Source organism: Microcaecilia unicolor, chromosome 4 (assembly GCF_901765095.1).
Source record: "Microcaecilia unicolor chromosome 4, aMicUni1.1, whole genome shotgun sequence".
In the NCBI taxonomy this organism is placed as follows: domain Eukaryota; kingdom Metazoa; phylum Chordata; class Amphibia; order Gymnophiona; family Siphonopidae; genus Microcaecilia; species Microcaecilia unicolor.
In genome coordinates, this window is record NC_044034.1 from 296,161,247 (window position 1) to 296,174,993 (window position 13,747).

A 13,747-nucleotide genomic window follows, 5' to 3' on the forward strand; every position below is an offset into this window, starting at 1 on the left:
TGATTATCCCCTTGCAGCAAGCTGAACATGTGCCCTTGAAATGATCCGTAGGTATAAAATGAATTGATTGGGACAAGTATGGCGTTTTCTGGTTTTTGAGTCCCCCAGACCTAGCTGAGGTAGTGGAGCTGTAGTGGGATATTGGAAAGTGACATGGGGACAGAGGACACATGGTTAAACATGGGGACTGGGATACAGCCCACGAGGACAGGGGCAATCTTTGTCCCCGTGTCACTCTCTAAAAGCTTGAGACTACACTTAAACAGGCTGTTTCAACTAGATGGAAAAACATCTATAAAATGCTAATATCAATATGTAAAAACTTACCACATCTGAAGACAAATGGCAACTGAATTCAATAATAAAAACACTGTAGAAGCTGCTTTTGGATTTAAATGAAGCAGTTACATTTCATTTGTTTCTTGCCTGCTGATCAGACACCTACCACCTGCAACATCCTTCAATCTTGTGCCTAGTTGCTCAAGCATCTTACTGTTACTGCAGCAGATTCATTAATTCTTGCTGGCATGAAGGAGCATTTCCAACACTTAATTGACCCTTATTTTCCTGTTCATCTACTACACCTACATCTGAAAGACAATCCAAAAGTACAGTTAACTGAATCTTTAAGTCTGTACCAAAAGATTGAAATGGAAGGCTCGAGTCCATCATCATCAATAACTCAGGATCCTCCACAATCCACAGAAAGCGTCATCTGTGGTACAGCCCCTCTTGAAAAGGATGAAAATGGATGTTAGCTTCATGAGCGACTTTTATGGAAAAATGCCTCCCTTAAAGGCTACTGTTAATGAACTGGACAGTTATTTAACGGTTGAGCGATACAGACAATGATATTTTGATTTTTTGGGGGGGGAAAAACCAAGCAAAAGTGCTGGCCCAAACTAGCAAACTTGCACAGGGGATTATGTGCATTCCTGCTACTAGCACATCTTCTGAGAGAACATTTTCTATTATGTGAAGGACTGTGGAAGACAATAGAGCTAGTCTGAATCTTGAGATTGTTGATGACATTCAGTCACAGATTAAAAAATCATAACAGTACTTCATAGGGCATATTTCTCCCCTACTAGGGCATACAGAGCGGGTTGTATTTTGTACCCCTGGACATTTTAACAGAATAGATGAGGGTTCCTTGGGGTAGTAGAAGTCTGTTATTGTTTGGATTGGAAGGGTAGCGAGGCAAGGGGCTATTATAGTTGCTTGTTGTTTTCTATTTGTGATTTATAAACAGTTGCACAAAACATTGTTCTTTTTTATACTTTAATAAAAAGATTTATATAAAGTCATAAATGCCTGCAGCTTGTGCAGATGAGGACAGAGCCCACAGGGACGGGGACAAACTTTATCCTCATGTCATTCTCTAGAGATACACTGCTCACACCTTTTTGGATGCATAAGGTTCGCATAGCCTAACTGAGGCCTACGAACCAAACAAAAATAATCGCAAGAATTCTAAATTCTGAACATGAGCAACTGCATCAAGAGCCCAGTACGAGTTATTTAAACTGCTCAGCTTCAAAAGCTGTGTAAAGTTTAAAATTGTTTTATCTCCCTTGTTTAGGTGGTACTGATGTCCAATTGCAGTCAAATCATGAACAGTCATAAGCTGCTGCTTGACCAGAAAAGTGACCACGTAGGACCCTTCAACTGCATAAAGTTAACCAATATTATCTGCATTTTCTTGAGAAAGTTCCAAGATGGTTCCCAAATACCAACCTCTGTCATAACAGCAACATACTGACCACACAAGTTGTTGTACAGAAAATGCCACTCTCTTCTTTCACTGTTGTTGTTGTTGCTGCATCATCTGCAGGTACTGCCAATTTTGAGCTCACTCTTGGGATGAGGCTGTGGTGGCTTCTTGTGCCAGGTATTGTTTTTGCAGTTGCAAATCAATTTTCCAACATTTAATTAGCAAAATCAACATCAGCAGAAGAAACAAAAAGAATCATTATGTTTTTGTCTGCCCAGTTGAACAGATCATAAGGAATCAAAATATGTTGACTGGTGGAATGCTGTATAGTTTCTTGTGGCAAGATGTTTATGCTTATTTATATCCTACCTTATATCCAAGACGGGTAACAACTCAACATACATATAGTTCAACTTTTTTTTTTTTTTTTAAATTGATGATCAATTACATGAAATACATATAACAGTCTTGGTATGCAAAGCGTCAAACATCAAAGTGTATACAGCAAAAACACATGAATATGGTCAGTCATCAAATTTTTAAAACATTATTCCCTCCCCCAACCTATTATTGTCAAATCTTATAATTAGAATTAAGTCGTCAGTAAACGAACAAGTAGACAATACATTATTCGATCAATTGGTTATACACATTATTATACTGGTCTATTTCCCCCTCCCCCCAAAAAAAAACACCACCACACTCTCTAAACCGGAATCCATTACTCCTAAGGTATTATAAAGTATTTAAAATAAAACTATGCGCGCTCGTGGCAAGGGAGAAAATATATAGTTCCCAAACTACCAAGAAAGCTCTTTTACATCTCACAGATGCTCCCAACTCTCTTCGCTCCAAGAGCATAAGCTGATGAAACATACTCTGCCATTCCCAAAAAAGAAGGTGTATCAGAGTCAGTCCAAACCTTGAAAATTGATTTTTTGCACAATAAAGCTACTTTATGAAGAAAGCTTCAGCTTCCTCTCCTCTGAAGGGGGAATGTTTCATACTTGTCCAGTAAAAAAAACCCATTGTCGAGAGTGGAATAGCAGATTTCAGCATCCTCTCCAGATATAGGACCAGTCCAGACCAAAAGTTAGCACTGGACAATTCCACAACGCATAGAAATATGAATTTTACTGAGATGAGTACTTCAGACACGAGGGAGTATCAATGCCGCCCATAAGAAATAATTGTGATTGAGAAATATAAGCTTGATATATTTTAAACTGACATTCTAGTAGTATCTGCCGCATTTGTTAAGTGGGGAACACGAGCTACCAAAGTCACCAGATTTACAGAGTCTGGTGGCCTGAGCAAATCAGCCACCCATCAAGCCTGGACCTTTGCAAGAGCTTTGACAAGAGAAATGTTTAGTAAAGCGTTGTGCAGCGAAGAAATCGAGAGGCGGTCTCGTTGATCTAATGTGAATAGAAACCTCACCTTGCCTCTATGATCAGCTGCCAACGCTGCTCTATCTAAAGTGTGAACATAATGACAACTGGTAATATGAAAAACTGTCCGCCAAATGAGTAGACAATCCGTCCCCCAACTCCTCCAGTGGTATCAATGATCCATCTGAATTGAGTACATGTTCCAACTGTGAAATGCCCAAGGACTCCCATCTCAAAAAATGTGCGACTGTCAGAACCTGGGCTAAACTGGGCATTGCCTTGTATAAGTAAGAAGGTAGAGATGTATGGAAAGACATCCCACAATTTTGAAAGGGCCTTCCATAAATCTCATAGTGGCTGTAATATAATACTGCCTTTCAGTTCAGAGGGAAACTCCCTTTGAGGGACCTGTAGCAGAAAGTTAAAATGCCAGGGTTGAAAAAATTCTCTTTCTAACCTAAGAGGTGTGTAATCCTCTCGATTTAAAAGCCAGTCCCCCAAAAGCTTGATTATATTTATATAGGTCTGGCAGACCCATACCACCCATCTTTCCATATTTCTATTAAATAAGACAAGGGCAGCCAAGGCTTCCATCCACCCCAGCAAAAACAAGAAGCATCTACTGAGAATGGAAACATCCTTCAGATGCAACTTAAGAGGAAGTATCTGGAGCATAAACAACCTAAGATGAGTCTGAAGGATGTTTCCATTCTCAGTAGATGCTTCTCCAGATAACAAACGTATTCTTCCATGTAGTCCTAGAGGCAAAGCCTGCCAACTAGTCAATAATTGTGACATGGATTCTATTAAACGGGACACATTAAAATTATATATGTCAGATGTAATGAGGTAACGAAACAAATGAGTCGCCCACTATAAGAGAAATACTCCTCCCCACTACAACACAACATACATAATAGCAAAAACAATACAAATAACAAATCAGTACAATAACAACAAATCAGCAACAAATCTAGAAATTAGAGCAACTAGTGAGGTACTTAAAGTTGCTGACAAAACACAGTTATTCAAAGTTGTTAAATCGCAAGAGGATTGTGAAAAATGAAAAGAGGACCTTATGAGATTGGGCATCCAAATAGCAGATGATGTTTAATGTAAGCAATTGCAAAGTGAAGCATGTGGGAAAGAGGAACCTGAACTATCCCATATAATAAAACGCACCTCCAACATTCTGAAGTTGACTGCATGGCTGAAGCATTCCTGCTCTGTATCCATGTCCTGAATTGACATCACGTACTTCCGGGTTCGTCACAAGCAGAAGTGACCAACCACACGAGGTTTCTCGGCTTCAGAATGTTGGAGGTGCATTCTATTAAATAGGATTGGTCAGTTCCTTGAAGCACAGCCAGAGCTCAGCGTCCTGCACAGTAACGCTCAGACACCAGAGAGAGAGAGAGGGGGAGGCTGACACCAGAGAGGGGGGGGGGGAGGTATCTCTGTCACACACACACACACTCTCTCTCTCTCTCTTTCACGGTCAATGCCTTTCTCTCTCTCACACTGTATCACATTCACTCACACACTCTCTTGGTCTCATACACTCCGTCTCTCAGAGAGTGTGCGTCTCACACACACTGTATGTGTGAAACACACTCTCTCTCACACATGCACTTGCACACACTCTCATTCTCACACACACACACTCGCACATTCACTCTCACTCTCAAACATACACACTCCGAAGAAAACCTTGCTAGTGCCCGTTTCATGTGTGTCAGAAATGGGCCTTTTTTTACTAGTAGCTGCATAGTGCAAGGTTCCACATTAGGAGTCACCGACCAGGAAAGGTATCTATGTGTCATCGTTGACGATACGTTGAAACCCTCTGCTCAGTGCGTGGAAGCAGCTAAGAAAGCAAATAGTACATTAGGTATTAGAAAAGGAATGGAAAACAAAAATGAGGATGTTATAATGCCTTTGTTTCGCTCCATGGTGCGACCACACCTCGAATATTGTGTGCAATCCTGGTCACCGAATCTCAAAAAAAGATATAGTGGAATTAGAAAAGGTACAGAGAAGGGCGATGAAAATGATAAGAGGATGGGACAACTTCCCCTATGAGGAAAGGCTAAAGCAGCTAGGGCTCTTTAGCTTGGAGAAAAGACGTCTGAGGTGACATATGATAGAGCTCTATAAAATAATGAGTGGAGTGGAACGGGTAGACATGAATCACACTTTTACTCTTTCCAAAAATACTAGATTAGGGAACATGCAATGAAGCTACAAAGCAGTAAATTTAAAATGATTGGAGAAAATATTTTTTCTTCACTCAATGTGTAATTAAACTCTGGAATTCGTTGCCAGAGAATGCAGTAAAAAGCAGTTAGCTTCGCAGAGTTTAAAAAAGGGTTTGGATAGCTTCCTACAAGAAAGTCCATAAGCCATTATTAAAAGGACTTTGGAAAATCCACTGCTTATTACTAGGATAAGCAGCATAAAATGTATTTTACTGTTTTGGGATCTTGCCAGGTACTTGTAACCTGGATTGACCACTGCTGGAAACAGGATGCTGGGCTTGATGTACCTTCGGTCTCTCAGTTTGGCAATACTTATGTTCTTATATTAAAGAAAACACCTGAAAGCATCATCAATCAGCACGAAGGTCCAGCAGATAATATTTCAGCATTTGCTTAAATGAGGAAGTGTTCTGTTGAATTTGCAAAGAACAAGGCAATTTATTCCACACCTGAAGTCTAGCCACAGAAAAAGCACCAATTCTTATAAGCTGTAATCGCAGACGCCTTAAATCTGGTATAACAAGCAACCCAGCATTAGTAGAACACAACGCCCTCGATGGTACATAATGCTGAAGAGCTGCACGCAAATAACAGGGAGAGTCATGATATAAGCCCTGATGGACCAGCAACAATTTAAATTGAATTCACTGTGCCACAGGCAGCCAGCACAGTTGTTGCTTCTTGGTGCCACCGATGCCATCATACATCATGGTCTTTCTGTGTATTGTTAAAAAAAAAAAAAGCCATTCTGCTGACAAATTAAAATCTTGGCACATGCACAGATTTATAAAGTAATTCTTGTACTAAGCTGCAGCACCATCACTGAAGTATTTTGAATGAATGCCTTCTGAAATGCATACAGACACACTGTATCATGCTGCATGCCATCACTGATGACACACATGAAAATGCATTCCAGGAACTCATTCGACATGTGGTAAATAGCAATAGGATGGTGTGTTGCTTGCCTGCTTTCCCAAGTAAACCTGAATGGAATCCTGGACAAGAAATGAGTAGTTCTCAGAGAAGTCTAGCAGAATTAAGGCTGTTATCTGTGTTCAAATTTTCTTTACTGCTCTTGAGAAAGGCAGCTTGAGCTGAGGTTATGTAGAGATGCACAGTGAGATCATTAATCTGGGTGGAGCATATGTCGAAGTTCTCAACAGACTCTTTTCTTACTGTTGTGCAATCTGTGTGGCCCCACTGCTTGACGGAGATACCACCTTCTTCCAAAGTTGAAGCACATAATTGTGGAGAGCTGCTTTGCTTGGACAGTTCTGGCACCACCAATGAATCATACAGTCTCGTGATTCTATACACATACGATTAAAGACATCAGTTATTTGTACTCTAACCGCTTCACTGATAGCTGACAACAGTAGTTTGACATTTTGGTGAATCTAGCAAACACACTGAATGAGCTCCTTTGGCACCAAAAATAATGAAACAAGGTGGTCGCAATTCACAGAATTTAGAAATTTCAAATTTGTACATTCCGTTAGCCTTCTGTTTAAATATTTCATATAGTTCATCAAAATTTGCTAGGAGCAGTCTTTTCTGCTTATGGATGTGCTCTCTATTGATCTTCACGGAGACAAAGTCTTTCTTTCCAGGGGAGATTAGGGAAATATCATCCTCATAAAATTCAGCCACTTTAAACAACATTTCAGATGATAGTTCATTACCTTTACTGCACTTGAGCTCAGACATGAAACCAATAGTGTTCTGTAACTTTTGAGCTTTCTTTACTATGTTTCAAAACTCCAAATTCTTCAACAGTTTGCTCTATTGTCCAGCTTGAAGGTACCACTGTCAGAATCTGAATCTTCCTGTTTAGAGAACTTAGCAACTGTATCTTTCATGTTTTTAATTATTTCATCCAGATCAGAACATTTTATGAATATTCATACTGACTCTGGTTATAGATCCTCTGTTTCAACTTCCAGTGCACGAACAAATTTTGTCTTCAAAGTTACTTTTGCTTGCTTAAGTTTTCTTTAGCCGTAGCTAACACTACCTCTTTCTGCTTACTTTTCCAGGTTTCATCAGACTGCACCCAACAGCAGTTAAGACTCGTGTTAATATCAGTCTCTTCAAATCTACTTGAAGTTTCTTCTTCTTTATATTCTGATACAGTATCACTGGCACCCAAAGAACTTGCTGCAGAAGCTGATATTTAACACTTGGGCAAAGTTTCTGGCCAGGTTTGAGTTATTTTAAAATTTCTACCCCACTTGCACCTAAGCAGTTTACAAAAAAGATACATACAAGGTCATACATATATAAGATCATAAATCCACAAAAACAATCACAGATAAACATTAAAATACTGCTTAACCACCTCCCGCTTCCCACTATACTGTGAACAGCCTCTGTAAGAGCCCATTACAGAAGAACCCACTATACACAAAACAAACAAAAAAAAGGAGGCCTGCACAAAAAGAGTGGGTTCTCATTGGCATCCACTGCTGTAAAACGTTTTCCTAGCAATGGATACTTCTCTCACAGCACCCTTTACGCTAGCAGCATGAACTGAAAATGGATCAGCACATGACTTCTGCCTGAATACATACTTGTCCAAGTAAACTTTGTGATTAGCATTATAATGTAGCATCTGAAGATGAAACTGCCTTCTAGTCCACCGATTCTTGCAATTAGTAGTTCCTTCTCATTCTCAGTTAAAGATGACAGATTCAACAGACCAACCTTCCTGCAGTAAGTTTTCTGGTGACAACTGTCCTCACAATGAAGTCCAACAGAGCAAAACCCTAATTTCTCAGCCATATTGTCACTACTTTAAAAATCACATTCAATTCATTAAGAATTTTTTCAGAGATCACATTCAAACAACTTTAGTGCACTGATTTTCTAAAATATTGTACAACAAATCACTGCTGAACAGAGTCAATATGGAGTCTAACTGAAATGTAATCATGTGACCTATGTCCAATTATTCTCATTGGTCTGATAAATCTGTACAATGTATCTCATTGGTCAGAATTTCACAGACTAGAAACTTTGTTGGTTTGACCTATTTGCCAAACCAATTCCAAAGATACTAGTAATCATTTTTTTACCCATGGATTTTATGTTTATAATATTGGTTTACCTTTAGAAACTTTAAACAGTTAAACTGGCAAATAGTTAGAAGTTATTCAGTCTGTAGAAAGACCTACAGATCTGTGCAACTAAGACAAAATAATTTTGGACCTTTTGTGCAAAAAGTGGTCTGGGAAAGAACTTTACAGCTTTCAAAAAGCTTGTCTGATTTATACTTTAAAAGAGCTAAATTATGAATATCATAAAATTGCATTAAAACATTGTATAAAAACTTCACTTAATTTAAGCAACCAATACTAGAATTTTTACAGTTACTCATGATGTGCATATATATAGTTCTATGATATGTCTTTTGGCTCATAAGATTAACATATAAAGCCTGAAGCAAAATGAAACTGGCATCAAATGAAAGGATTTTTCTTACACTTTCTAATGATGTAAAGCTTGTTTTTCTTCTACCTGTCATTTGAACATAAGAATAGCCATACTGGGCCAGATCAATAGTCCATCTAGCCCAGTATCCTGATTCCAACAGTAGTTAATCTAGGTCACAAGTATCTGCCAGAAACCCAAATAGTAGCAACATTCCTAGGGTTGCTCCTACGGCAGCATTCCAAACTGATCCTAGGGCAAACAGTGGCTTCCCCCATGTCTATCTCAATAGCAGATTATGGACTTTTCCTCCAGGAACTTATCTAAATCTTTTTTTTAACCCAGATATGCTAACTGCTGTTACCACATCCTCTGGCAATGAGTTCCAGAGCTTAACTATTCTTCTAATAATCCTCTATCTGTTTTAAAAGTATTTCCATGTAACTTCATTGAGTGTCCCCTGGTCTTTGTGCTTTTTGAAACAAGTGAAAAAAATTGATTCACTTCTACCTGTTCTATAAAATTTTGAGTGATTTAGACCTCAATCATATCCCCCCCATCTCCACCCCCCCCCAGCTGTCTCTTTTCCAAGCTGAAGAGCCCTAACCTAGTGGTTCCCAAACCTGGTCCTGGAGGCACCCCAGTCAGTCAGGTTTTCAAGATAGCCACAATGAATATTCATGAGAAATATCTGCATGCAGTAGAGGCAGTGCAAGCAGATCTCTCTCATGAATATTTATTGTGGCTATCCTGAAAACCTGACTGGCTGGGGTGCCTCCAGGACCAGGTTTGGGAACCACTGCCCTAACCTCTTCAACCTTTCTTCATATGAGAGGAATTCCATCCCCTTTACCATTTTGGTCACTCTTCTTTTAACCTTTTCTAATTTTGCTAAATCTTTTTTGAGATATGGCAACCAAAACTGAACACAACACTCAAGGTGAGATCATACCATGGAGCAATACAGAGGCATTATAATATTCTTGGTTTTATTTTCCCTTCCTTTCCTAATAATTCCTAACATCCCATTTCCTTTTTTGGTCACCACCGAACACTGAGCAGAAGATTTCAGTGTATTATCTACAATGACACCTAGACCTTTTTCTTGGATGTTGACTCCTAAGGTGGACCCTAGTAACAGGTAACTATGATTTGAATGATTCTGCCCACATGATGAAAATTGCCTCCAAAGTGGATTCACAGAGTATGACAATTTTCCATGAGGCATATCAGGAACATTATAGCTTTCAACTGCACAAAATTAACACATATTTCTCATTTTAACCAGTGCTAACAGATAAAATATGAAACCTTTTGTTTTTTTAACATATTTGCAGCAGTGGTTTTGCTGAAAGTGGCATTTTGTTATGCAAGATTGAATAAAATCCCATTTTTGAATATCTCAGAAACCATGTGCAGTTCTGAATCTACACAAAAGTCTGAATAAGTGGTGCAAATTTTACAGTTGTAGGACATTTAATGGTAGAGTTATTAAGACCTAAAAAGGTGCCCAAACTTTGTCAGCAGTGAATTGTGCTGATCCCACATTGGATAAAAAGCTGACCTCTCAAAAACCGTTGAAGCTAGAAGTATGAACTTTTTCAGTTTCTCATGTTATATATTGGTCTCCATTCTGGTAGATTATCAATTTCTGAAATGGTGAAGTGGGGACCATTGGTTGAACAAACACAGAATGACCCTATTAGCTAATTAACTTATTAGCCCTACAGAGCAATGTGACTAGCACTGGTCTACCCTCAATGCAAATGATTACCTCTTGCAGCAAGCCTAACATGTGCTCCTGAAATGATCCAGAAGTCTATAATATCTTGCCTGGGCCTGGCTGAAACAGTGGCATTATGAGTCCAGCCTGCTCTGTACACCACTGCAAAATGGCATGTGCTTGGCGATGCCAATCTGCACTTAGAGGGAATATTGCTAGAGAAATGCAAATCCTCTCTACATTAAGGCTACACACCTGAGAAGAATAAAAAAAAAATTCAGGTCTTTCGGTGGTCTTCTTCATGTTATTACTGCTTCCTCTTCAGAGAGAAAGAAATTCCTAGTGTGAATAACAGTCAAAATCCCACGTGAAAGTTCAGACACACAATGTAAGTAAATTAGACTGTGTAGTACAAGTAGTTGCCATGTGTGGGGATGGGGATGGATTTATGCACAGCTTTTTGCACTAAGAAGAAAAGATATGAAAGCTGGGCATTAGTCCGTTTCTCAAGTCCTTTAGAAGCATAGTACTAGAGTGAAAATAACAGCACCGACATAATATAGCAACATACCTTGATCTCTGGAAGTAGCTGAATGAGGACACATCATAGGCAGCTTTCAACAAGCGGACCTTAGAATCTCCCTTGTGAAGGACACTTAAACTATACAGCTTCATTCTGCTCTCTCCTTCAAACCTTCTTCTTTGATGCCTCCTTAAAGAAACTTCAGAATTAAACTATGTTGAAATAAAATATGTAAGCATTTTAAAGTTAGCCAGTACAGCAAAATTACCACTTAAAAACTTGCCGGCAAATTGGCTATCACTGCAATCTTGTGGTCAAAATGGCAGTTCTGTCACATTGGAGCTAGCTTGACTCAGCATGCCAATGATGGGCAGTTGCTTAAAGCATTTTAAAAGTAAATTTACAAATCAAATGATTTATTTCTATAGTGCTTGTGTTATAAACCAACATATGAATTTCTGCTGAGCAAGTAGTGTCTTCTTTAAACTCTGGCCTTTGATAAAAGTCACAGACAAGTAAATGCCTTCAGGATACTAGTGTGTGGTTGCTGCTCGCTCAATTGGCTGCTGGGTCCACTGCATACAACAAAGAAAGCTCAAAAATCAGCTAATGAACAATGACTGAGAAAGGCCTTCCCTAGTACTAGAAACAATTTGATTCAAATAGTCCCCTAATGATAAAAAAAAAAGCGCCTGCAAAAGAATACACAATTTATGAAAATTCTCAGGTGCAGATCTCATACAGTATGACAAACATATAGTGTGACGTCAGTTCAGAAAAAAATTATTTATAACTCACTATTCGCAATGCTTACAAAAACAAACCGTGATTTACAGGTTTGGTGACCTTAAGTAAAAGAGAAACTACATATTGGTGACCATAAGTAAAAGAGAAACTACATAAATTATATGAACATCACTCTAGAAAAGAAGTTTATGGAAGGTTACTTTAAAAGAAATAAAACCTTACGCTACTGTGCTTCATTTCTCAAGAATATCCATGAGCAGAACACATGTAACTCTAATTTCTCTGCACTAGAGTACAATGATGCTATCTTCAATGCTGCCCATTCTCCTTCCAGACACACAAGACAGAAATGAATTTGAGCAAAATAGCATGGTATTTCCCAAAATGTTATAGAGACCGAGACTCCAGCTCTAGCAAACAAATGAGAAAAACAATTTAAAAATCTTAATAAAATTTATTGGAAAAAAAACAAAAATAGCCTGCCAAAAAAAAAAATCTAATCACAATGTGACATTTCCCACAGAGTAATGAAGCTGTGATTAAAGACACCATATTGTATAATCAATCAGCTGCGATGGTAACACCCTATTCCATAATGACACTATTTCAGTAAAGGAAACAAATATACATTTCTTATCTAGGAACCCAACTTCAAGTTGTTAGTGTGCCACAGGTAGTAGCTCCTAATTCAACTGAGAAACACCTTGTTACAGAAACAATTACAGAGAAGCAATAAAAAAAAGTTAACTGTTTACTATACATTCAAAAACAATATCCCGGCCTGGGTACCTCTCGCCTTCCTCTGCCCCTCGCTGTTATGAACCACGGAGGCTGTTCCCTCTGTCATCAAGAACCCCCATACTTTTCTTCCCCTACCTCTGCATCCAAGCCCCCGAGTCCTGTTCCCTCACCCTCCCACAGGCTTCGCTACCGAGTGGCAAATGCCATCCCAGTTTCAAAAGGTCTCAGTTCTTATCGGGCATCCTACCTCCCTCCCTCCCTGCGGTATCCAGTACCTCTCTCTTCTGTTCTGCCCTGGCCCCTTGCTGCTGCTCCCCAAGGCGCTGAACTCCAATCTTCCGGCGGGTCGTGATGGCAGCAGCGTCAGTGATGTAAGCACGCTACCTTCAATCACCACAGGAAGCTTTCCCTCTACTACAACTTCCTGTTCCTGCAAAGGGAAAGCTTCCAGGGGGCTTTCGAAGGTGATTTAATAGAACAGACACCAAACGGAAGCTGAATACAAGAGTCCCACGTTGTGAATCCAAAACACCAAAAAAAAAAAAAGAAAGGAAAATGGAAGAAGGCTCAAAGTGTTTGTAGAGCCTTTATCCGTTTTCCACGTTTTTTGGAGTTTTGCAAGGAGTTTTAATGACAGGAGCCGGCATGATCCTATCTGGGCTATTATCTGGGCTGAAGGCAGTGGGCGGAGCTTGCCGCCATATTAGTCAGAACAAAACAGTAGTAATCGCCATGCAATTTAAAACAATAGCAAACTTGTGAGGTTTTTTTTAAGTTCAAATATTCTTTATTAAAGTTTTATAAGTAAAAGAACAAAACAATGGAACAGTATTGGTACATAAAAATAACAAAAGGTGTACTGAGCATACCTAGATGGCATACAATTAGGAATAGTAAAGCTTATGTTTACAACTTCAAGTCAACAGGTTTCCAAACTTTAAGGAAATGAGGAATATTGTTCTGAGGCAGCCAAGAGAAAAAGAATAATTCTGAGAAATCATATGAAGGGTTAATTCTGTTAAAAGCTTGGTCAAATTCTAACGTTTTACCTTGCAAGCAAGTAGTGAAGGAATGCAAGCTGGAGTTAATTAGAGTCTGGCTTGGCTGAGCCAAAGGTTAGAAAGGTCAGAGACAGGAATTTCTTTCACCCTTGTGAATAATGAATGCTAGCTCAACATTTGTATACTGTTAGGCATATTGTAGTTTAAAGATAGGCAG

At 39.0% G+C, this 13,747-nt stretch overlaps 1 protein-coding gene across 4 annotated transcripts in view; it reads right to left on the reverse strand.

Annotated features, from left to right (window-relative positions):
* LOC115469273 (synaptobrevin homolog YKT6-B) overlaps positions 1-12,934 on the reverse strand; it is a 43,785-nt gene extending 30,851 nt beyond the window's left edge. Inside the window, exons 1-2 of one of the 4 annotated variants that reach the window (XM_030201759.1) lie at positions 12,805-12,934; positions 11,090-11,230 (exon numbers count right to left, since the gene is read on the reverse strand). In XM_030201759.1, coding sequence (XP_030057619.1) covers positions 11,090-11,193 — 104 coding nt within the window. In that variant the 5' untranslated portion in view covers positions 11,194-11,230; positions 12,805-12,934. Of the gene's footprint in view, positions 1-11,089; positions 11,241-12,780 lie in introns of all 4 variants that reach the window. The other 3 variants (XM_030201757.1, XM_030201758.1, XM_030201756.1) reach the window with 3 other exon arrangements.
* Positions 12,935-13,747: the final 813 nt, after the last annotated feature.